This window comes from Physeter macrocephalus, chromosome 19 (genome assembly GCF_002837175.3).
Source record: "Physeter macrocephalus isolate SW-GA chromosome 19, ASM283717v5, whole genome shotgun sequence".
Lineage (NCBI taxonomy): Eukaryota > Metazoa > Chordata > Mammalia > Artiodactyla > Physeteridae > Physeter > Physeter macrocephalus.
This window is the reverse complement of record NC_041232.1, coordinates 71,829,863-71,853,968: the sequence shown is the minus strand read 5'-3', so window position 1 is coordinate 71,853,968 and position 24,106 is coordinate 71,829,863. Positions and strand designations below refer to the sequence as shown.

Genomic DNA, 24,106 nt, shown 5'->3' with positions numbered 1-24,106 from the left:
TGATACTGAACCGTGCACACCGGGGGGCAGGATGAAGCCTGGGGGAGTGGTGTTAGGTGTGACCACCCAGAGGTCTGCTCTCCTGTCGCCCAGATGCCCCGGATGCCCTTGAGCACCAGGCAGGAGCTCAAGGGCAAGTCGTGGACACGGTGAACTGCTCAGTGGTGTGACAAGACCTGTTCTGGAGGCAGGCTAACCAGAGTGTAGGACGACTGGGGACACACACGCTTTAGGATGATACGGCAGCCGTCCAGACCTAAGGAGCTGCCTGCAAGCGAACTTAGGGGTTGGTGGCTTCCATGTTCAACTTGTAGAGCAAGAAAATGACTGGCCCAAGGTCACCAGTGTCCATAGGGTTCCCGGACCTCCAAGACAGGTATGACCATTGCTCACTCCGTGTCACCCGCAATGGCTATTTCCCAATGCTGTGGCTCTCTGGCCTCCACAGCTAATATTTGTTTCCTATTGATCCGATCCCCAGCCTGTTACTTTTTAACTGGAGTCCGGGGGTTCAAAGGCCTGACTTTTGTTTAAACGCTCATTAGGATGGGGAGGGCATGTCCCCTGATAACCTCAACTGATGAACGAGCAAGGATCTTCTGAGTAAATATAGGCTGTGCAGAAGGCCAGAGGGGGTGGACCAGAACGGGGTGAGGCTGGGGCTCGGAGAGGAGAAGACCGCACTGGCAGAGGGCCTCTTCAAATTTGTAAGAGCTGAATAACTGGAATTCAAAAGACAGATCCCAAACCTAAACTTTCCACCACAAATAATATTAAATATAAGTTAATATCTAAAATCCTTTATCAAACAGAAACTCTTTAGAAAATGTACATCCTGGCGCTCCATCAAATAGTTCCTGAGGGTAGAGAATCCAGCCCTGTGGCCCTTCAGCTCTGTTCGACTAGGGGATGCTCGTGTTGCCCTGGGATCTGGAAAATATGGGGCCCTTGCTTTTGACGGTGGAGACTTCTGTCCTGGGGCGGCGGCCGGAGAGGCACAGCGGCTCCCCGTGAGGGGCTGGGGTTTTTCTTGGGACAGGCCTGTCTTTTCAGGTGGGAGTCCCTTATGCACACTGGATTTTGTGGCTTGAAACAGGGCCTTTGCCCTCAAAAGCCCTCCCCCGCTCAGCTTGTTTGATACACAGATGCCATAATTTCTATCTTTATTCCTGTTGGTTGAAGCCAAGCTTCACCTCTGGAGTTTGAATACTTCTAGAAGGGGTCGTGCATGTCGTCTGATCGGTCATGTACATCTTAGTGTAAATGGGTGTCTGGGCTCTTCTCTCTGAGACGAGGTTTGGTGGAGAGGCTGGAGGATGGGCCAGGCTGAGCGGCTGCATGGAGGCTTTGAGTCAGACAATGCCGGTTCAGATCTCTCTTCTGTAAGACTCTTGCTCTCCCGGTCTGTTTCCTCGTAGGTTGAGGGCGATAATATCTATCGTATTAGACTGATGTGGAGATTTACGGGAAGTAGTAGTACTAGTAACCTAAGAGAGTAAATTGAAGACTCCAGAGGCTCGGCAGATGTCAGCAAGGCCACTACCCCGAGGGGAAATTCATTCTGCAAAGCGATGCCAAAGGCTGCTTGTTCCCAGACTCCTTGCCCTGTGCTCGGGGCGCTGCTGGATATCTCGCAGGCTCCCTTGCAGTTAGGTGTGGCCATGTGACTAGGCGAGGCGGGGGGCGAGGGCTGCTTCACCGGTCCGGGCCCTCCTGCAAGGCCTTGCACCGGCTCCCCCGCCTCTGCCTGGGGGCTGCGGAAGGTGGGATGAGAGACCCCGCCACCTCCACCTCTTAGAGTTTACTGTCCAGACAGTGGCCATGTCCTCGGGTGGGCGGAGCTCCAGTTCCCACACACAGCTTCTGCGCTCGGCGTGTCGGGGCCCTTACTCTGCTCAAGGGCTTCTCCTGCGTTTTGAGGAAGACGTGGGGAAATCCAGAGAGAGCAGTGAGCTCTGGCCCCTACCAGCAAGAGACAAAACTTCCTGCGGACGTCTACCAAGATTTATTCCCGTCTCGGATGACGTTGCTTGAGGTTGACCGAAGCTGTTAAAAATCATCCTGGTGTCGAGTCGGCTTGGAAGCGAGAGGCTGCCTGGAGAGCACCCAGCACCCCTCTGTGCTCTGGCGCTTCCCTCCCACGGGGCCCCCTGCACTCTGCTCCCCCCGCCCAGGGGTTTAGGGAATGAGACCAGCTTGTGTTTGCAGGGTTCCCCTGAAAACCTAGGTTTTCTGCCTGAAGTGGGACACGGATGGGTCTGACCCTGACCCTGGTGGCTGCCTGTCCCCAGCTGGGCTGCTAGTGGCCCTCCTTTCTGCCCTGGGCTCAGTGACGAGACGAGCAGCCCTTCTGCTGCAGACAAGCCGCTGGAGGGAAGGGACGGGGTGAGAAGTCACACTAGCCCCCAGGGACCCCCAGGGGCACCGCTGAGAAGCTAATCGCCCCCTCCCCGGGGGTCTGCGGTTCCCAGGAATGAGGATCACCCAGGCCGCCTCCCCCATCTCCGCAGGGCTGCCCTGGCCTCTCCCGAGGGCAACAAGTGAGGACCAGTCCTGGTCCTCCAGGCCGACAGCACCGGGCGGGCAGGGAGTGATCCAAGGCCAGAACCCGGGACCCACACGGCCAAGGCCCTTCCGGGTCAAACATTCCGCAATCGCGTGATTAAAGCTTGACGAGCCCGGGCACATAACAATGCAGAATAATCATCTGCCTTTAGCTGGTCTTGTTATTCGGTCTGAACAAGGCCACGAAGGACTGAAAACTGGTAACTTCTTAGTTCTGGGAACTGTATGTAAAACTCCCACGGTACGGTATTGCTTAGAAATTGCCCGAATGTATCATTTCCCTTTAATCACAGTGGGATGTGCCTCTCCGCTGTCACTCAATCATCTTCAGTGCTCAGGCGGGAGGTTTCCTCGCCGCCAGGCCCTTACATGCCCCCCAAGCTAACTTGTCTGCGAGCAAACTTCTTCCGCAGAGAGAAAAAAAAGGCTCTCCCCAGGCATTAGGGTGAGGAGAGGTGAGTAGAGGGCTTTGGGAGGACACGGGCCCTCCCCTCCCACCATCAAGGCCCCGAGCCCCCGTCTCGGCGGCTCTGTGCCCTGTTCCTACGGTGAGCGATGCCCCGAGGCTGCAGAAACGCAGGTGACGGTGCCCCGTCGACGTGTTACGGGAGCACCTGAAGCGGCAAGTTGGCTGGACACCCGGCCAAGGACGGGATCAAGTTAGAACAGGCAGCTCAGACTTCAAGATAACGGCAAGTCCAGCAGGCGGACACACAGGAGCCACGAGCGAGGGGGCCTGGGCTGGGCTGATGCACGGGCGGTCGGGGCCTCCGACCTCCTCCCTGAGGCACTGGGTGCTGAGGGCACCCCGACCCCAAGGCCCAGCTGGGGGGAGATGCCGCTTTGCCCAGGGGCAGGGGGCGGCCGCTCCACTGCTTTCCATCCAGTCCATCCTCTGTCACCTGTGACTTGCCGCTAGGATGGATGTGGGATTCGTAGGGAAAGGGAAGGAGGCACAGCCCGGGGACACTGGCTGGGGAGGAGCTGGGGTGTTACAGAGGGGCTGAGCAGGAAGCTGACAGGCGGACTGGACTGACTCGCCTTTTCCTCAGGCTGGGCCCGAGGTCAGCCCTACAAAGGGAATCTGGGTTCTCCCCCTCCTCAGTCCCCACCAGTGGGTGTCCCGAGTTGGGGCCAGGGTCCTGCAGCCCACTTACGAAGGGGTCCGTATTGGGTCTTAATAAAAGTCACCATCATTTTTGTTTTCCTGTCCAATTTAAGTCCTATAAATACTTGCTTAGAGATCCCACAGCCCGAGTCCTCTGGAAACTCAGTTTTGAGAAGTGCTGTCTCCTAGATGAGGGCACACCAAAGGGACGGGGAAGTGGCATCTGCCCTCTTATGTCCAGGGATCCCTTTGAACGTGGTTCCCCAGAGCCGACCACAGAGATGAGAATCCCTGGATAGCTATGCTCGCTACCAACTTTTACCAGGGCCGTTAGAGTTTCAGAAGTGCCTAGATCACCCTTGGACTTCAGAGCAGGTTAAGAGCTTCCTAACTTAGCAACTGTGTAACTGATGTATGATGATTTATTCCTATTTCATATATCTCATCATTTGTGTTCAGAGTGGCTCTATCTGCCGGTACCTTCCTTGTCTGTTCCTGTAAGGCTGGAGGAGGCCGCAGGAACTCAGAAGGCTGTCGATACCTTTCCAGCAAGACACCATCTACTGCTGACTGAAAGAGACAAGTAGCAAGAAACCAGGATGCAATTATGTCCTGATTTGGATGTTACCTCCTGGCAGTCCTGGAGGGGGCAAATTAAGGCCATCGAGAGGAGGCTTAGGCACTAAAGAAAAAGGGGAAAAAAATTGAGGCGTCTACGTGTTTCATCAGGGAATTGACATGAGATCTGGATTTTGATAGCATCTCCCTTCTGAGAACCATCTTGAGCTTCATTACTGAGTCTCATGAACTGACATAAATTGAGGGTCAGTCAGACGAAAACTAGAGGTGAAATGTGCCTTTCCAGGAATGGACTTCATATTACCACTTGGGTAATCCATCAAGTCATTAATTCTCAAATTTAATAAAAAGACAGATGGATAAGAATAGAGGTGCATCCCATTAAGCTCAAGCCATGTGTTCTGGGCCGCCTTTAATGATGTTTTTAAAGATGTGGAACTTCTAGGGAGATAAGTGAACATACTATCTATAAATCTGCAGGCATTTAAATAACCTCCCTGAGACAATTAAGGCGATGCACTCACAAAGAAGCTTTAAATCAGACAACCCGTAATACTTGATGTAGAAAAAGTTCCAGCTTCCATAATTCTTTATTAAATATTTGACAAGTTGCATCACTTCTTTACAACGACTTCATTTTGTCACATTACTCTTTTGCTGTCAGGAAAACAATCCACAATTTCTCTTTAGCTCTCTCAAGAAAAACGCAAAGCAAAAAGGATTTGCCCTTCAACTAAACGTTTTCTGTATCAAATTCAACCGTATTTTACAGCTATTCTGATTGTGAAAATGAGCATTTATCCATACGTTGTCTTTTAAAAAATTTCCAAGTTGTTTGGTTTTTGATCTCTGTATCAAATTGTACTTGGCTTTATATTAGGAGGTGGGTTTATAATAAAAAGTTATGAAACATTGAGAATTCATTTGGAATGCTTGAAACTTTTTTTCACCTTAAAAGTCACTGTTTTTTCATGTTTCATTTGATAATAGATGCTGAGTCAAGAGATGACGGCACATTATATCATCATCTTCCTGGGGTGCTCTCAGGCTCTGAGGGTCAGAATTCTCAGGACACAGCTTGGAGAAAACTGCAGAAGGGACTAAACCCTCACCCCCTTTCGAAACCAGACTCCTCAAGGTAGGTGTAAAAATGCTATACAAATATGTAAAGATATATTTGGACAGCATATGTATGTATATATATTACATACAAAGTAGTGAAGGAAGCACAAAGATATGCAAAGTTAACATGAAGGAAACCGTGACAATCTAGGTGAAATTAGTCTGAGAAAGAGGGGCAGACTGGTTTATATAGGAGCACAGATGTCTGTGGACACAGGGTCATGGTCATGAGAAGGCTTACAATGCACTGATACAGGTTGAGAAGGTAGTACACAGAGGTCTGTCGCCAAAGTTGTTATATTCTATCATTACTCATACAAACACAAAACCAACCAACAAAAAGACATGCATCTTAAACATGCATTGCTCTGCACCTAACACCTTTGACGAAGGGGAGCGGTCTAATGAGAGGTTTTCTTGGAAAATTCCATACCAACAGAAAGCTCTCCTTTTCTATGCAACACACCAGCTCACGTCCTAATGCTACAGCTTTGTCTCCGACGCACCGAAAACACTCTTGGGTCGGGGTGTGTGTGTATGCAAATGTATATACACTGTTCATTAAGGCTTCGATAAATTAAAAAAAGTGGTCCAAAGTATGTCACATTTTCTTCCCAGTTTTAAAATCTAAAGTACAAAGTGGAGTCTATAAGGATTTTTAAAAAAACACATCTCAGCCCTAAAATTGGCAGTTTTGACTTATCAAGATGTACCCTGAAGTCTGAATAAGACGGAGGTAGTGCAGGACCTCCTGGGGGTCAGGAAGGGAGCAGGCCAGGCAATTACCCTGCACAGTAGTGCCCCCTACTGGCAAGGCAGAAAATGACACCAGAGTCAGTACAGGGGCGCAGAGTCGGGGTGAGGAGGAAAGAGCAAACAAAGAGGAGCGCCAGCACAGGGCCTGGGTAGGGGCTTGAGAACTGATTAACCCAGGCTCTCTTCATAGATTCTGTAATTTCAGAGGGGAGATACAAGACCTAGGAAAGTCACGTGTGGAACAATTAGTAACTGTTAGACAACATGTACCCCTGCTGTGTGATCTCGCCAGTTCTAAATTGGCTCTCTTGAAAAGCAAGTTCATATGCAGCAAATCTAATTGTTCTATTTAACAATGTGAGATGTAGAAAGTGGTTCAAATATTTTGCAAACCATTTCTCTCAGGATCTGTCACTGCATCCTTATGTGGGAGGAATAACCCGTGTCAGGTTGCTTTAAGCATTTGTCATCTGACCTTAGGGAGTATCTGATGTTAGCTACCAATGGGCCTTTGGTAAATAATGGCAAGTATTTCAGGAAAAAAGAAAGAGCGCTGAGACAAATGCCTCATTGTTTCCTGTTCCAGAGGCAGCAGGTAGAAAAGCAGCACACTACCTGAAGCTGATCCCACCGGGTGGACTTTCCAAATTCATCTTTAGGCTGACAAGAGTCAGAAATAGAAATCCCCAGGACTTTTACAGTTGGCTGTGATAACCGATGTTTAAAAGACTTTCAACATGCAGTATGTATGTAAACTCTGGCACTTACTTCTTAACCTCAAGGCAAGATGGCCCATAACAACTCTTTTTCAGCGAACTGAAGAAGCTAGATTCAGGTAATTTCTAAGAAAGCAGAGGCTCTAAGAGACCCTGGACTGTGGAGTAACGTCACTGCTAAGGACAACAAGATGAGGTGACAGTGACCGGAGCAGGCAGAGGCCCAAGGGACCGCCCGGCAGCCTGCTCCGCACGCAGTGCATTTTCCTTACTGCCTCTGTGATTACGTCGTGAAGGTGATGGAGAGTGGTCATCAGGATTGAGAGAAAACAAGACAGGTGACTATTTTAGACAAAGAGTAAACACTGAGAATTGATGAGAACTAGGGAACGTTATTTGGATTAGAAAAAAGAAAACCAAAACCCCCAAACAAACTCTAGACCCAGCACTTTTGAGCTGTCACTGAAATCAGATATTAAGGGATAGATGAGCTGAATTGTCATTCACAGTTACTGCCTTTCAAGTATTCATGGGGGTCTATTTCGGTAATTCTTTTCTGTTCTTGGCACAGAAATTATCTTAGGATGGGTTTTCTTTCTTATTTTCAATACTTTGCCTAATTTGCATTTAGTGAATATTCTGATTTTTTGGAATACACAGTTTACAAAAAGACAGAAGAATCCCAGTTCTTAGACAAGAAGCGTTGGATTTCTCCCCCTATAATTACACGCTCACTCTCAGAACCCATCCGAGCATACTGCTCTCCCAGGCTTTGGCATAAGTCATAAAAAGAAAGCCGAGTCTGGACTTGAGGGGCTACAAGAAGGGGGAGGTTTGCCACTGAGACATCTGTTACATCGAGTGATGGGAAAAAATCCCACCAATAGGTAAAAATAATGAACAATATCGTTTTTTCTAATTACTCAATGTCTAGGTTTTTCTGATCACTACTGGATTTTAAAAAATCAATATGAAAAGGGAACAATCCTCAGCTCTGTAGAAATCCACCTTCTTTTAGACACCTAGGCCTCTGCACCGCTTCAGAAACCTCCTTTACAAGCACGAACATTCGTGGCTTCCCACAAGCCACCCAGAGCCAGGGTAAATTGAGTTTGTAACGCCAAAAGATCCCAAATGGAGGCCCTGAAACCACGATTTCATTGTCTTATCTACAGCTGGCAGGAGGTGAGATGACTAGTGTCCCCTGACTGCCACCACGGGTCTAGGACAACACAGGTCAAGAAGGACAGCAGGATTGCTGGACTCCCGCCCTGCCTCAGGCGTTCTCTCAAAACACGACAGAATTCTGCAACAAGGACTCACAAGCGGCCCAGAATCGAATCCCACAGAACCCTCCATCCCCGCCAGGCCCAGCTGAAGAGCCGGACGTCGGGATCAAATCAAGTCTTCTCGCGCACTTTTAATCCAGCACACGACGGACACAACTCGGGCAGTACACGGTACGGAAGCACGCAGCACGTCACCGGGAACAAAACCCGGTTAGATTAACTGTCTGTTAATCTTTGCAGTGGCGCAGAAATCACAAAACGACTGGTGAGGACGGGTCTGTAGGCTCAGCTTTACAGCCAGGTTTTATACGCCAGCAGCCAGGTTCACAACCGATAGATATTTGCACCGGAAAGGTGTGTGCAGGGGAAGAAATCGGCATCACAGTCAGTGCTCATGACAAAAAAACCCCAGAAACCAGGTATGACCTCCACGTCGTACATCAAGTGCCTTCAGAATTGGCGCGGTTAGAACGAAAGTTGGTTATTTAGCTACCGTCAGCAAACGTGTACGAACAGGAGACTGCACAGGCCTGGTTCCCACAGTTTCAAATCGCGCGGTGCCAAGTTTCATTCAAGTGTCTCTACTGAGAACAGCAAAGAGGAAGATATGACAGAAGAAGGACTGTACAGCAGCAGGAAGGGTTAAGCAACTTCTCGTACGAGAAACGATAGTCCAACCCTGCCTCAAATGTGTTCTAGCACACGTAATTACGTCTAAGGAATAATGGTGTGATTCCTTCAAGTCAACACAAATTTTGTCATGCTATGTTACAATTCTCTCAGCCTGCAGCTATTATGCTAAATTTGTACAAAAAACGTAATTATCCATTTTGTTTTCATTCTGAGCATGGAAAAAAATCGTCATGATGCCTGATGTTATGGTTTAAATTCTCTCCAAGTATCTGTCTGTAGAAGGCTTTTGGACAAAAGTCATTCTTCCAATGCTAATCAGGTAGGGCGTGGGGCTGTCCAAGTACTTTAAAAATAAACATGTCACCGACATTAAACCTGGCGTGAAATTCAAATACAAAAAAATAATATGCTCACTTTTCCAAGTACATGAGACATCTTTAATTGTAGTGAAATAAAATCTGCAAATCGGTCTAAATCATTTTAAAAAGTAAACATGAGTTGTAATACTATACCTGTAGAGTGATTAATTCCATTCGCTGTCATTATAAAGTAGGTAAAATATTTATTAAGGGCTTGGCCTACAGAGGCACAACATAAATAGAATAAGTCCTCCTAAAACGTAATTAGTATACACATCAACCAGTTGGTAATTTGTGGTGGAAAATGCAGGAACGCGACCTGGGACTGGGTTCCCATGTTGGCGCGTGGGCAAGACGCGGGCGAAGGCTCTGCTCCAGGAGCCCGCGCCGTGCGCTGCTCTCTGCCAGCGTCTCTGCAGAGTCTGTCAGGCGAATGCAAAAGTGCAAGCAGGACTTGCGTGAAGAACAACCCTCCCGAGGCAGGGGGTGCTTAATCCACCCCCTCGAATCCTTGGGCATTTTCCACAGCCATGAGAAGCTTCTCTCGTAAATCTTCAAAGGTTTCATATGGAGGTAAGTCAAGGCGATTAAAGCTGCAAGAGTTAACAAGAAAGCATAGGTAAAAAGCCATCATCACTGCCCTTTAGTTACCCCAGCACTTCCTAGATTTGGCTAAGGGGGCACTTGGTGTTCCAGCAAGAGGATGTAAAAGTCTCAACTAGCAAAAATATTTCTGATCATCAAAAAGTAAATTCCAGCGATGACACTGCCCACACCAAACATGCTATATTAACCTACGGGGGAAGAGAAAAGAATTTTCTAATCGTCCATGAACCTTCTCTACTGGGACCAAATGTGGATCCTGGAAAACCCTGCCCAGGAAGGGAGACAAGACAGGCAAGGTAACTGACATACACACAGAGATGTCAAAACCCTTGAAACACAAAGAACTTCCGCAGCAGGATGAACTGAGGCTGCATCTGTTTTTAACGCTCTCCTTCACTCGACACTATTTTAGGAAGCCCCAGCGCTTCTCCATGAAGCACAATCGCTTTGTTTTTAGCGCAGCCCTGTGAGGCACGTTATGCTTTCTCAATTCTGCAGATGTGGGTCCCGGAGCCCAGCGGTGGGTCAATATGCCCCAGGTCTCACCCCTGACAGCACCGCAGATGCGAGACCGGAACCCAGGCTGCCTGCAGCTCTGGGACCCCGACACTGAGCTATCCTCTAACCAAAGTCAGGCAAGTCATTAACACGTGCAGTGAAAAGCCTCATTTATAAAAAGCCCCTACATACCTTGAGGCTTTGGCAGGGGTGTTACAAGTCACCTCGGTGACAGTGAGGTCTCCAGACATACCTGTGACCTCTGTGAGCAAAGGATTGTACTTGTCCATGGGACTGAGTTCAAATTCTGTCTCTGCCACCTGCCAGCTGTGTGACCTCAGACAAGTCTCCTCCGTCCCTAAATCTGTCTGCTCTTCTGTGAAATGGGGAGACTGCTGCAGAGTGCTGGGAGGGTCAGATCAGAACATATCGAGGGGGTCTGGCACACAGCAAGCCCCAGAGCCAGCTACCATTGCCATCACTCACACACCGTCCACCGCCGGCCCCCACTGGGCATGAGGAGCTGGAGCCCCAGACCCAGAACTGGTGCCCGTGCAGGTGGGCTGCTGGCGGGCACCTGTCATGACGATGGCCACCCGCGCACACACACGTACACACGTGCCTTCGTTCGTGATGCTTTAGTAAGAGCTAACATTTGTGGAGCATTTGCCCCGTGCCAGAACCATTAAGGACTTTTCATCTATCACCTCAGTGAATCCTAGCAACCAGCCTGTAAGGTAGGTACTGCCTCATCCCTATTTATACAGGAGGACTTCGAGGCACAGAGAGGTTGGGTAACTTGCCCAAGGTCACACAGTAAGAGGTAGAGCCAGGATTCAGCCCCAGGCTGGCTCCAAAGCCCAGATCTGCTTCTGCTGCCTCAGCATTTAAAACTGCTCCCTCCTGGCCCTGACACAGGTTTCCAAGCACAAGCAGAACAACTTCTTATGTTTTAAAAGCTAATGATTATCAGCAGGAGCAATAAGAAACAGACACATGTCCGTGGTGGGCCCTTTCACAACCCCTAAAGTATTTAATAAGACACACTGAGCTCTGAGATTTTTTTTTTTTTAATCGTCACCAAACATCAAAATACACAGCAGAGCAGAACACCGTGTTTCTCAAACCAGAAGTCTCAGAAACCCAGGAATCCTGAAGGCGTTAAGTCTAAAAGAAGTTTTCAATTTTTGGTTTTCATCATGATAATGATTTCAAACATCATTTCACCAGTGACAGAGACAGAATTCCACTTCTGCAGGCTATACTTAAAAGAAGAGGTGGCTGTCGTCTTGATTTTAAGTTGGTATTTCACAGTCCAGGGCCTGCAATCCCTGTGGGGTTTCAAGGATCTGTGGCCATTTTTTCCCTTTAAAAAAGGTCCCTACATTATTCAAGTTTGAGAAGTGCTGGAGTAACGGAGAGAGAGAGAGAGAGGCAAACAGGGGAACGTTAAGATCTGAGGTTTGGAATTACGTTGGCGCTCTGTGCCTCCGTTTCTTTCATCTGTAAGGAGAGGGCAGTAACGTGACCCACCTTTTAGAGTCGTGACGATGATACGGGTTAATATACATGAAGTGCTTAGGATGATGCCTGGAACACAGTAGCGCTTAACAAGTGTTACCGTTATTTCTGACGTCAGGAGACAGGGCTGGCCTGCCACCAACTAGCTGTGTGACCTCATTACCCTCAGTGGCTTCAGCCTCGTCGTATGGAAGACGTGTGGGCCAAAGGAGATTATTTTTAGGTGGGTCTGTGGTTCTTAGTAAAGCGGAATTTTAGATATCCCAGCAGTGACCTTTGACAGAACAGAGGAACGAAGCCCTTTAATGTTGAGACACTCAGCAGTTACATCTGCGAGTTTCATGAAAGCTCAGAGAGAAGCAGCTCCACCAGCCCTTTTGCTCTCCTAGTAAATCAGGTTTTAATTTTGAAGCTTAATTATTTTATATTTTCATAAAACATGGAAGAGATTAAACATACATGTGGCTAGGTTTTATTTAGCCACATATACGGCTGTCACTGTGAAGCAGCCAGCAAAGCGCCTGTTGCCTACATTACAGCGGGAGCCAGGGCTGGATGGAAGGAAAGCCACAGCAGAGAAAACAGAGTAAGTCCCACCCCACCAGCCAGTGTGGCTTCAGTAGAACTAGCGTTCTCCTCTTCCTCTGGGGAGAGTATCATTGAGGAAAAAACTCTTTGAATGCTTTAATCCTGTGACACACAGAGAAGAAGCGAGGCTTTGGTAAGAGCCAGCGGGGTTGCTTTCCTCCTGTGTGTAGACCTCTGTCCTGCCTAAGGAAGAGCAATGATCCTAAACCCTAGCTCTCCTCACCCATCACCTGGGCAGCTCTGAAAATCCCACGGCCCAGATCACACACCAGGCCAACTAGGTCAAAATCTCTGGAGGTGGCACCCCGGCACCAGTATTTTTTTTTTTTTTTAATGTTTTCTAGGTGGTTCCAATGTGTAGCCAAGGTCGAGAACCGCTGAGTTCAGGGGCTCATCTGGGCAGCACCGTATTTTAGTGGTGGCTCGGCACGTGAACGCCGAAAGAGAAGAAGAATCCAACAGCAAGATATCTGTCTATAGGGCCACAGAGGGTCATGGGATGAACACTCAATTACTCGGTTCTCTTTGAAGAGTCTGGAAAGAAAGTGAACCGTATCACTGAGGCAGTAGCTTAACTGAAGTGGTCAGGGCGCAGACTGGAATCCTGGCAGACCCAAGTTCAAATCACAGGATTTGGGAGCCTGTGAGCTACCGGATCACGAGGAAGCTTCCCAAGAGCCCCCAGGAAGGCTAACGGTGTACTTCAGGCTGCCATCAAGGTTCCGGGTCTGACCCACACAGGACGGCCACGCCCAGGGATGCAGCCCTTCCTCCAGCTGAGCTCGGGAGCACTGCCCCCCCATCCCGCCAGCGCTGGGGCTCGGTTCAGTGCTGGCTGCCTTTCAAATGAAGGCCACTGAGCCCAGAAAGCTACACCTGACTGATACTGTTTGGAATAAAAGCTCCACGGCCAGAACATTCTAGCCCCAAGAATACAGGGAGAGGATCAAGGGGCGCTGACTGCTCTGGAGATCGGCCAGTCTTAGCGAGAGTCAGCCTGCTCTCCCGGTGCCAAAGGGCAGGGGCCGCATCCATTCCACTCAGAGTCCCACGAATGGTATAAATGAGGAAAAACGTGCTTTCCGGCGAGGCGAGGGAGTCAAAGAGAAGCAAAAGGCCTTTCACAGCCCATTTTCCACAAATGCACCTTGATGAGACCTCTCTCCTAGTTGCGCTGGGCAGCACAGGACGGCCCAGCGGCTCCGGCAGCCCCAGTTCCCGAGGGAAAGGAGGATGCTGGGTGCTAACCATCCACAGGGCGCCCCCTCCACCTGCTTCCTAAGAGCAGGAAATCAAATCCTGTGGGGTAACCAACCCCGGGGACACGGGAGCCGGAGCGGCAGGAGCTCCCTGAGAGCTCCTGAGGTCGTCTCCGTGCTGGGTTTCATGAAGCTCCTTGGGGTTTCCCTCCAGGAAGGCCTCCTTCCCGCCCTGCACCCGGAGGCCTTCTGAGCGCAGCCGCGCCCCGCACGGGCCTCCCTGAGCAGGGCTCCTTGGTCGGACCTCTGACACTCCTCTGGCCACACGCACGTTGCTGAATATCAAAGACTGATGGGTTCTGGATGGCCATGGAAGGCCTTTTAAAAACCTGTTGCCAAAGGGAATTTCATCCATGGTTCTGAACCATTTAAGGTTGGGGTAAAAACTCAATCGGTTCAGAGGCCGGGAGCGGTCGTATCCACATAGGGAGAATATATAGTGAAATCTCTGCTTCCCAGAATAATTAGGGAAGGACGGGGTTTGGAGGAGGAACTCCCCACAGGAAGCAGGAAGGGGGACTATAACCCTTCACATATCAAAAAAACACCGGGCCCATTCAAATCTTGGGTGGCTTAATTTCATCAGCGTCACTGTACGATCTATATTTTCACCTGTATCACTGACGGTTCATACTCTTAAACGCTGAATGGTCAGGGAAAGTAGCACTCTAGCCTGTAGCCCAGCATCATACTCAGCTAAGTGTTTTAAAATACTGTCTGTCAACAACTGTGTGGTTTTCTGTCACTCACCATGTGTGAGCTCTGGGCAGTTTTTCAGGACTTCCCCATTGCTCTATTGTAAACAGCTGAGGACCATTGGAACCTAGACAAAAAAAAAAAAAAAGGAAGAAAAAGAAATGCTAAGAGTGCTCACGGCAGTAGAACAAGACGAAGGAGGGGCTGAAGGAAAGGGAGGGGTTGGGCAGGGCGGGCCTGGGGGTGAGCCTTGGGACACCCTCTGTGGCTGTGACGTCACAGTCAGTATTTAACAACGGGGGACGCGAAGGGTCTGCACGACCTCGGGACACAGACTCTGTGTCGCCATCAGAATGGAATCGCGGGCTTCCCTGGTGGCACAGCGGTTGCGCGTCCGCCTGCCGATGCAGGGGAACCGGGTTCGCGCCCCGGTCTGGGAGGATCCCACATGCCGCGGAGCGGCTGGGCCCGTGAGCCATGGCCGCTGGGCCTGCGCGTCCGGAGCCCGTGCCCCGCAACGGGAAAGGCCACAGCAGAGGGAGGCCCACATACCACAAAAAAAAAAAAAAAAAAAAAAAAAAAAAAAAAAAGAATGGAATCGCACCGAGCTGAACAGAGCTGACACAATCACGTCACGATGTGCAGACAACCACAGCCTTTCAACCCAACCCTGGAAGTTTAAATTTAAAACTACTTCTGGGGGAAAAAACTGAAACGTGATGACCTTTAATATGTAGAGCAGAGAGTGATTTTTTTCATCTATAGTAAGCCCTGAAGGATTCTGCCTCGTGGAGGGGAGGAGTGCTTTCAATGTTCAGTTTACAACCACATGGATGATTCTGCAAAATCTAGTTGTTTTTTGAAGATATACCAAAAAACAAAAGAGAAAAAAAGAGAAGACCAACCTCATGGCTCTCTGTATAAAAACAAAAAACAAAAACAACCCCCTGCTTTTATATACAGGTAACTGCACAGACAGCTGAGGTGACGGCACGCTGCCCCATCTCTTTCCGTGATGTATGTCTGTTGGGTCCAGGCGAAACCCACATGGCTAGAAGCCCGGGAGGCAGAGTCTTCTGGGGCCACAGCTGATGCCTGGGTAGAGACTCACGGTGGGAGGACGAAGTCTAATGGTACCCTGCTCACCATAAAGTTCGGCAAATCCATTCATAGGGACTCGGGACGTCCCTGTGACAAACTGGAGTAACCGGATACGCTTTTCAGCGTCCATCAGCAGCACAGCCTACGAACGGAGGCAGAAGGTCATTACGCTCATGTAACACGAGGCACGTCTGCTGCAGTGCAGACGGGCAAAACTTCATCTTATTTATAGTGCGGTGGGAGACCTAGACAGTTGACTCTGCAAACCTTTTTTTTTTTATGGCCATCACAATACCGGCATCTGCACCCTCGGACTGAGTGATCACAATGTCTCTTTCTTCTTCTGCCAACTGGTCAAAATAAGTGGTAAAAAAAAAAAAAAAGCACACTTGGGACTTCCCTGGTGGCGCAGTGGTTAAGAATCTGCCTGCTAATGCAGGGGACACGGGTTCAATCCCTGGTCCGGGAAGATCCCACATGCCGCGGAGCAACTAAGCCCATGTGTCACAACTACTGAGCCTGCGCTCTAGAGAGCCCGCGAACCACAACTGCTGAAGCCCGCGCGCCTAGAGCCCATGCTCCGCAACAAGAGAAGCCACGGCAATGAGAAGCCCGCGTGCCGCAACGAAGAAGAGCCCCCACTCGCCGCAGCTAGAGAAAAGCCCGCGCACAGCAAGGAAGACCCAACACAGCCAAAAATAAATTAAAAAAAAAAAAAAGCACACTTGTTGATGGCACTGGGCTCATGTTTCTGTATGTGAGGCCTGCTGGTCCCCCAGAGCCAGTTAGAAATACACACAGTTTGAGAGGGGGAACCCAGGTTATGAGGCAGGATATTTGACTGTAGCTAAATTCTCTAAAGACAACATTTTAGAAAAAGAAAGAAAAACAGAGGCCAGGCTAGGCTTCTGAAATAATCTGTGTATCTTACGTATCTGAATTATTCTAAGAATCGAGTTGGCATCACTGGTAAAGCTACTTGAACTGATATTTAAAAAAATATATCCAAAATCAAGGCTGAGCGAAACTTGGACTAAGATTTTAGGATCTGAAGATTCTGCTTTCTTCCTTTTCTCTCTGTTTCTCTGCTGCACTTGAAATATTATTAATAATAGATATTTAGAAATTAAGACAAGGTCAACGATTTCTTATTTCTGTAAGTAAATAATCAGCGCTTTTTCCCCTGTAATTGTTCTTTCAAAGTCAGTTTACTGCCCTCCTTTGGACCCACTCGTTAACTATTTCACTTCTCTTCTACGATGAACAGGATGTAAACACTGGTCTTTAGAGAGTAAATCAGATTTCATTTGCATCTTTGATTGAAAGATGTAAAGATCAAAATGTTTGTTGGAATTAACAAAAAAAAGTTGGGAAAATGGTTTTTTTAAACCAACATGGCATCTTGGAAAAGTCAGCCTCAAAGCATGCTTTTGCCCTGAGAAGCCTCCCATTCCTATTCACACTCTGGAGGACTAGTTCCAATTCTTGAATCCAATTATCTGCCTTTCAGGATCATCCTACTCAATGGTTTCCTCAAACAAAAGCACTTTAATAGGGTCGAGGAAGACAGTGTAGCCTATTCAAGACAGCCATCCACCACAGTTACAGAAAAGCAGCGGTGAGGGCTGCTTCTGGCTCGGCGGGCCTCTTCTCTCCCCCAGGAGGCCAGGTACCAACACAGCCCCAAATCCAGCAGCAAGACCACGGGAAGGCAGCACAGGACCCGGACTCTGGCCTTACCTTCCAGAACCACTGAATCACAGGGTGGTTCGGGCAGTAGCCGTTCTTGTAAATAGAATGTTGTCGCCAGTCGTTCACATCCACGTCGCCAAGGCCGCACATCAGCAACTGGGAGGGAGACGGACCAGAGGTAAACAGGGCACATCGTGAAAGCCGAAGAAACACACCGGAGAAAAGGCCTTTTCTCAATGCCAGCATCACGTCACGTGCAAAGCAAGATAAGCCAGCGACCCATAAAAACAAATGAAGGGGAATACATGTTCCACATCCTACCTGCCTCTGCAGATCAGAGACTGAGAGGTAACGAGGGGGACCCGACTCTAAAGCTTGTACAGGCCACCACGTTTCATACGGGAAATTAGAAGTCCCAATCAATCACCTTCCCCGCCCCTCAAATCTCAGCTCGGTACTCATGGATTTTCTTATGCTCCGTTTACATCTCCCCTTTCATTACTCTGGCTGTTTCCTCTTCTGAGAGGTTATCTGTCTCAATAGTTGAAAATACCTCCCCACCCACAATAGAATTAGTGCTGTATGACAGCAAGAACTCATCTTGCCAGACCGCTCCCCCAGGTGAGGGCAATCACCTCACCTGCCTGGTGGCCCACGGCTGCAGACCTGTCCTAGCGCTCTAATTGCTCCTCTGACTTACCAGTCTTGGGTCCACTTTTCTTATCACCTAACCCTCCGAGGGGCAGGTTTCCTGAGGACAAAGGAACGATATTCCCGCAGAGGCGCCAGCGTACAGTGGAAAAAGAACTAATCCAGAGGCCTGAAAACCGGGTTCACAGGCCTGACTGTGACGAGACCCTGTGAGGTCATTAACCTCTCCCTGCCTCAGTCTCCCCACCTGCCAAACAAAGGGCTTCCTCTACATGATGTCTGTGACGTCATCTATCTGGACGTTTCCATTTTAAGGTAAAAGAACGAAAGCCAGTCTAAGGGAGACACGTCATTGGACAAATGGCCAGAGTCCTGTCAATAGCCTCTCAACAGACAGAGCCTTCCTCCTCCTGTTTCTCTCAACATAAAGGCGGAGAGACTCCCCTTTGCTTTTCAGATTCCGAGTTCTCATCTACACCGACACAAAGAAGCTGGCACAAGCTAACATGAAACCACCTCCTGCCACTACCTTCTTGTCTCTGCGCGCTTTCACTCCGCAGCACAGACCGCTTCAATTTCACGGAGACCCCTGCTCTACAGCTCCTCGGGGACGCTCACGCTCACCTCCTGGCCGAGTCCCCATCCGGCTGCCACGGTGGGTGCGTGGAGGACCGGGGTCCTCAGCCAGCCCCACCCTGGGAGCAGGGTGCTGCCACCCCAGCTCCAGGCTCTGAACCCAGCTCAGCGGGCCTCCCCCCATCTGCTGCGTCCCTGATCTGCCCTCTCCCGGGCAAGAAAGCTACAGGTGACTACTTCTGCTATTCCCCTGGTCCCTGATCGGCAAACAAGCAAGCCCCTAAGAGACCCGCAGTAGAATTCACCTAAGCTTACTCGCTAGGACATTATGGATCAGAGAATACTAAAATACCAAGTTGGGAAGTAATGAGATACTTAAAAAAAAAAAAATCTCCTTTACACAAAATGTTTACAGTACAAACCTCCAGTTCATTTTCATCAAAAATTTTAATCAAATCAATAGGAAGCAGTTCCGTGAATCCCTGAAAGAAAAAACGAAAAGCACTCTCAACACCTTTTTCCTTGAAAGAGACAAATTTTACAGGATAAACAAACTTATTTTGGTTAGCCAGGAAAAATACATTGTTCACTGATGATTTATATGACAGTATTCAGTAATTTTAGTTCAGATAAAAACAGCATAGTCACAAAATAAAAATTTAAAAAGCAGTAGACTTCAGAAGATCCAGGTACTTGAGTAATTTTTAAAATGTTATAAAAATATGGGTTGCTGCAGGCAGGCGGATTCCAAAAGCCACTTATGACACATTGCTGTGAGTCAGGGTGTTCTCAAAGGCACAGACGCGCAAGCGGACCATTTAAAAATAAGGTGCTGAAGGCAGAGATGAAATACGAGAGGGAGGCGGTGTGATGGGTGGAAAGGAGCCAGGGAGCACAGACGGCCTGCCCCGGTTCCCAGGCTAGGCACCACCAACTAGTGAAGTGATCTAGGACGGACGCTCCGTGTCGCTGGGCCTCGCGCGTGGCCAGGTTCTGAAAGTGTGATCACCCGGGGTAGGGCCAGGTAGGTTTCTCGTGTAAATACAGCATGGACCCTGCTGTTCTCCAGCGCCTCTAACTCACACATTTCACCCTAAGTCCTGGAATTTTTCTGAGTGTTCTGCCTGGGCTGGCGCTATATTCACCACGAGCAGGTAACTGAACTGGGGTGAACTTAAGAGAGCATCGACCAACGAGGACTCCGCATCGGTTCAGCGGCAGCTTGTCGTGTGCAGCTGGGGCTTGTTCTCTTTAAGTAACTAAGACCCATTATCAGGATTTAAAAAGGAATTGCGCTTTGGGTCAAAGGGAGCCGTTTTTTTAAAATGAGGAAGCTCCTATTCTCTGTGAGGGGCCTCCCTCCTCAGGGGCCTGGGAGCGTCACTGACATTAAATACTTGGGTCTGAGAAGTAACCCCTGCACACTTTAATAAGGTGAGGAATTATTCAGACAGCCACGAGGAAAGGGCAGGGGATTTAAAAAAAAAAAAAAAAAAGTTCAACCAATGAAGCGGAAGGCATTATCACGGAGGGATGGCGCGACTGGAAACTGTCCCGAGTCCTTGCATTTCTTAGAACCTGTCACTGCAGCAAAAGGCAGAGATGCTCCCAGCCTTCCCCGGGTACCACCAAAAGCTGCAGGACGATGGTTCTAGCCTCTGTGGGGAAACCTGCCCTTCTGGGTCAAGTCTGCAAAGATTTCTAAGCTAAGGCAAATTAAAAAATAAGAGCAGCAAAGCCAGAAAACACTGACCAGAAGAAAACAAACGAAAAGGTGGCAGTGCAGTGGCTGAACACTCCTGCCCTGGAGACTGGAGATGGTGTGAGCAGTGCAGGCCTGACGTTCCTGCCCTGGGTCCCACACCCATGCCTGTCTCTGGGTGTGTGTGATCGCTTCTAACCCCGCCCCTGCCCCCCAAGGAGGAGAACCGTCCTCTTTCAACCTAAAGGCACAGGCAAGACTCCCGGGGAACACGACTTACCTCCAAGAAGGCGTTCATTTGCTTTTGGACCCTGTTCACAAATCTCCACTGGATGACTAGGCTGTGGGAGGAAAACGGACAGCCCTTAACCATCTTGCTCATCACTGGTGTTCAGTTCTTTCTCCCCAGCTGCGACTGCTTCTCGTTAAGCAGGGCAGGGAGAAAAGCCCGACGGTGGCCAAGGAGAGGGAGGGTATAGTGCTGGGGCACATGCTGCTCATTCATGGATTCTTTCGAGAATAATGAGCACATGTGGAGCCTAAAATCTCACTGAGGATCTCAAAAGAAAGACTGATTTCTTTTATCCCCCCAGATCGAGGCTTCGTTTCTCAAAGCGGCTTTATAAATGTGACTGTCTGGGGAAAAAGGGAAAGTGGGCTTTGAATACCTATGTATATGGGCATAATGCGTGCACACACACAAACCCACATATGTACACACCCACATTTATGTACAAACATGTACGTATTTTTAAGGGGAATACCCAGTACGACGTATTTTATCATATGGTATTTCATTCTAGTATTCAACGTACTGATTTTCAAGGATGACATACAATTTATCAGTACTTTACCACTAATACTTTTATACCAACACTTGGAGGATTAATGGCAAAACCTCTCTGAGTCACAGGCAGCCACTGAAACCACGTTCCCTGTGACAACATCTAGTGTACGGCAGAATTTACTGCCAGGCGAACCCACTTTGGATTCCACCTAAGGCATTCTGTCGCGAAATAGCACAAGGACCTCGTCATGAAGGGCTCTCACTTATGACGTGGCACCATGGCAACAGCCCTCGAGGACCAGCCTGCTGCCCACTCGCTGCTCAGAGTGTCAGGTTTTACTGGCTGTGCTGCAATCACCAGCCCAACAGCCTACTTGCACCAGAGGATACAGGTGGCAGGGACCAGCCGGGGATTTCTATCCTCCTTTTTGCGGTGAAGCTAGTGGAGGTGCCCCGCAATTTGAAACCTAAAAGAATTAACTGCAAAGAATGACGCACAACACATACCACAAGGTGCAAATACTCAGTCTTTCAAACCTAGTCACCCTGGCGTGGAGTGCTGTTAAAAGGAGTGCTGTTAAAAATCTATACTTTCTGAATGCAGACAGCAGTGCCTGTTAGGACATCGTCTGCTTGCTGAGACTGTCCAAGTTAAGCACAAGCGCCAATTAAGGTGAACAGGCAAGAAATGTAGTATCTTACTTCTAGGTTTTGATTAAGTGTAGCAAGCTTTCAACTTGCAAGTGGAGAAGTCCATGCTTTGTCAGGGTCTCTAAGTAGAGAGGCCAGCACTCTCCAATTCTTCCTAATTAGAAAGGAGAGTAGGTTTTTTTTTTTTTTTTTTTTTTTTGCAGATGCTAAGATCCTCAGCCAATTCTCTGAATTCAAGTCCTGTGATCAACTATGATGAGAGAGGACGGAACACGGCTTGTTGAAACGGAGTTCTGAATGCAATGCTCAGGCTCCTTGCCTGAGCAAGGAGCTCAGGCCATGGCTGTAACTCACTAGATGAGCAGAAACTAGGATCCGGGAGCCAACCACTGTTAACGCTGACCCCGTCCCTGTTCGAGGGCTAGCAAGGGCAGCCTGGCAATCCTTGGAAGATACCAGACTTGTAAGCTCGAAGCATACGTATATACCAAAGAGGAAAATGTAAGCTGCCCAACTGTACCTTCTGCCCAGTACAGACCCCTAGGATGACCTAACAGCTAGATTTCCAAAGGACTCAACATTTTGTCCCACCAAAGGACGCTGAGATTAAGAAAATTACAAACGTCAGGAACAAGTCTTCATGTTTGCATGTGCTGAATTCTCCATGTCCATTTTAACTCTTCTCCTACATTTTCATTATGGAAAAGTAGTCAGGAGAGAGATGGAATATGTTCTCTTTGGCTGTTCCCAATTTTACCCCAACTGGCTGTTGACACTGCTCCATTGTTGGAATTCTCAATTTCAGACGAGATGCCCACAGGCTCCCAGAGTATTTGCCAAGTTACTCAGTAGGGGCCCCTTCCTCTCCTCCCACTGCTCCTGTGTACGGCAGCAGCATGAAGTCAGGACACAAGTCAAACTTTGCATCCCAGCATTCAGCGTCCTATTGGGCCAAGCCACAAAGGAACTCATACTGTTAAAGTGTGTCCATCATCTGCACGAATTGTTCTGGCAAAAGACGGCAACCAAACATGCTGTTCAATTTAATAAAAGAAAAGGCTGTAAGTATGCGTGTACGTACTCAATGTATTCCCTTTTGTTTTCATTTGTTACCATTATTTCTGACCCATTGGGCTTCAGATCCACTTGATATGTCTGTAATTACAGAGATAAAACAACAATCACCATCATGCAGTTATTTTGCATATTATCACTGAGTAATAACGTCTTACTATAAAAGGAAGATAAGTAAAATTTATTCAGAACTCGTTCCCAGCAAATGGGCTCTGTGTCCAAGAGAATGTCTAATGAGGCTTTTAAATTGTTAAGATGTTACATACTTAAAGATGTTATCATTGAAGGCAACTGATTTTATGGTTATTTATGAGTTTTAATTATTCTTCATACATTAGCAACAACGGAGAACAACACTTTTTCCAACTGCTATTGACTTATCAAGAAATTTAATTATGTTTAACAGAAAAGACAGGATATATCCATCAAGACTGCAGAGATCCAGATTTGTTGCTGAAAATTAGATTTTATAGCCATAAAAAAAAGATATGTGGAATTTCTTTCAAAGGAGCAGAACACAGGGACTTAAAAAAAAGGAAGATGCTGAGAAAGTCAGGCTGAGGGATGGATTCACCTGCCACCCCTGAGAAACCCAGGCTTTGATGTGCATCCATACACCACCTCCTGGCTCACCGGGCCCGAAAGCCCCCTCCCTCAGAGAGAGCCAGGAGTGAAAAGAGCAAAGCAGCTGAACTCAAGGCACAGCCTTCTCTTCTGCTCTGAGCCAGCCCTGGCTTAACATCAAAGTGTATAAAGCAGTAAGTAGCAGAAGGGAAGGGAAGGGAAGGAAGAGGCCTACTGATCTAACAAATAAAATGTTTACTCTCATGGAAATTCCAGGGAAATAAAAAGGAAAAGAATACCACTCACAGCTCCCCTATTCAAAGGTAACCACATTCGTATTCTGGTGGGATTCCTTGTGGTCTTCCTTCCCACATCCACCCAGCTACATCTGAGAGGAAGCCAAGCCAAGCCTGAGGGAGAGGGCTCTCCAGAGTAAGCATCCAGGCTGCATCCATCACGAGGGATACAGATTTAAATCTGCAACAGATCTCCTGCTTGGGCAGAGGTCCATTTTCAGGGACCCCTCCCCAGCCCTGCCACACACACGTAGGAGAGACGGCCTCTCTGGCCTGAATATCAGATCCTGTTCGTCTCCAAATGTTTTCTCTGCTGATGCACTTGATTATTGTTCCTTTACACACGGAGACAGCTTTTTCAATCAAAGCCCGCTGATCCTCTGGCTAGGCCCTTCGTATTTTCTTCTTCGTCCTTTTTGGTTGTTATTCGGGAAGGGATCTTGTTTCCCTCCCACGTGACTGCGCTCCACTTTCCACAACATCAATTCAACGTTTTACTGTCTGCAGTACGGACTTTACTTTTTTATTTTTTAACATCTTTATTGGAGTATAGTTGCTTTACAATGGTGTGTTAGTTTCTGCTGTGCAACAAAGTGAATCAGCTGTATGTATACATATATCCCCATATCCCCTCCCTCTTGCGTCTCCCTCCCACCCTTCCTATCCCACCCCTCTAGGTGGTCATAAAGCACAGAGCTGATCTCCCTGTGCTATGCA

General features: G+C 48.4%; 1 protein-coding gene across 11 annotated transcripts in view; it reads right to left on the bottom strand.

Moving 5' to 3' along the window:
• Positions 1 to 9,178: 9,178 nt before the first annotated feature.
• Positions 9,179 to 24,106, bottom strand: part of NEDD4L (NEDD4 like E3 ubiquitin protein ligase) — a 347,561-nt gene continuing 332,633 nt past the window's right edge. For 9 of the 11 annotated variants that reach the window (XM_007129666.4, XM_007129668.4, XM_024132315.3 and 6 more), the window contains 7 exons: positions 22,537 to 22,610; positions 20,298 to 20,358; positions 18,738 to 18,797; positions 17,137 to 17,244; positions 15,442 to 15,538; positions 14,350 to 14,422; positions 9,179 to 9,720 (listed from right to left, as the gene is read on the bottom strand). In XM_007129666.4, the coding sequence (XP_007129728.1) occupies positions 9,618 to 9,720; positions 14,350 to 14,422; positions 15,442 to 15,538; positions 17,137 to 17,244; positions 18,738 to 18,797; positions 20,298 to 20,358; positions 22,537 to 22,610 (576 nt within the window). In that variant the 3' untranslated portion in view covers positions 9,179 to 9,617. The other 2 variants (XM_028480023.2, XM_028480026.2) reach the window with 2 other exon arrangements.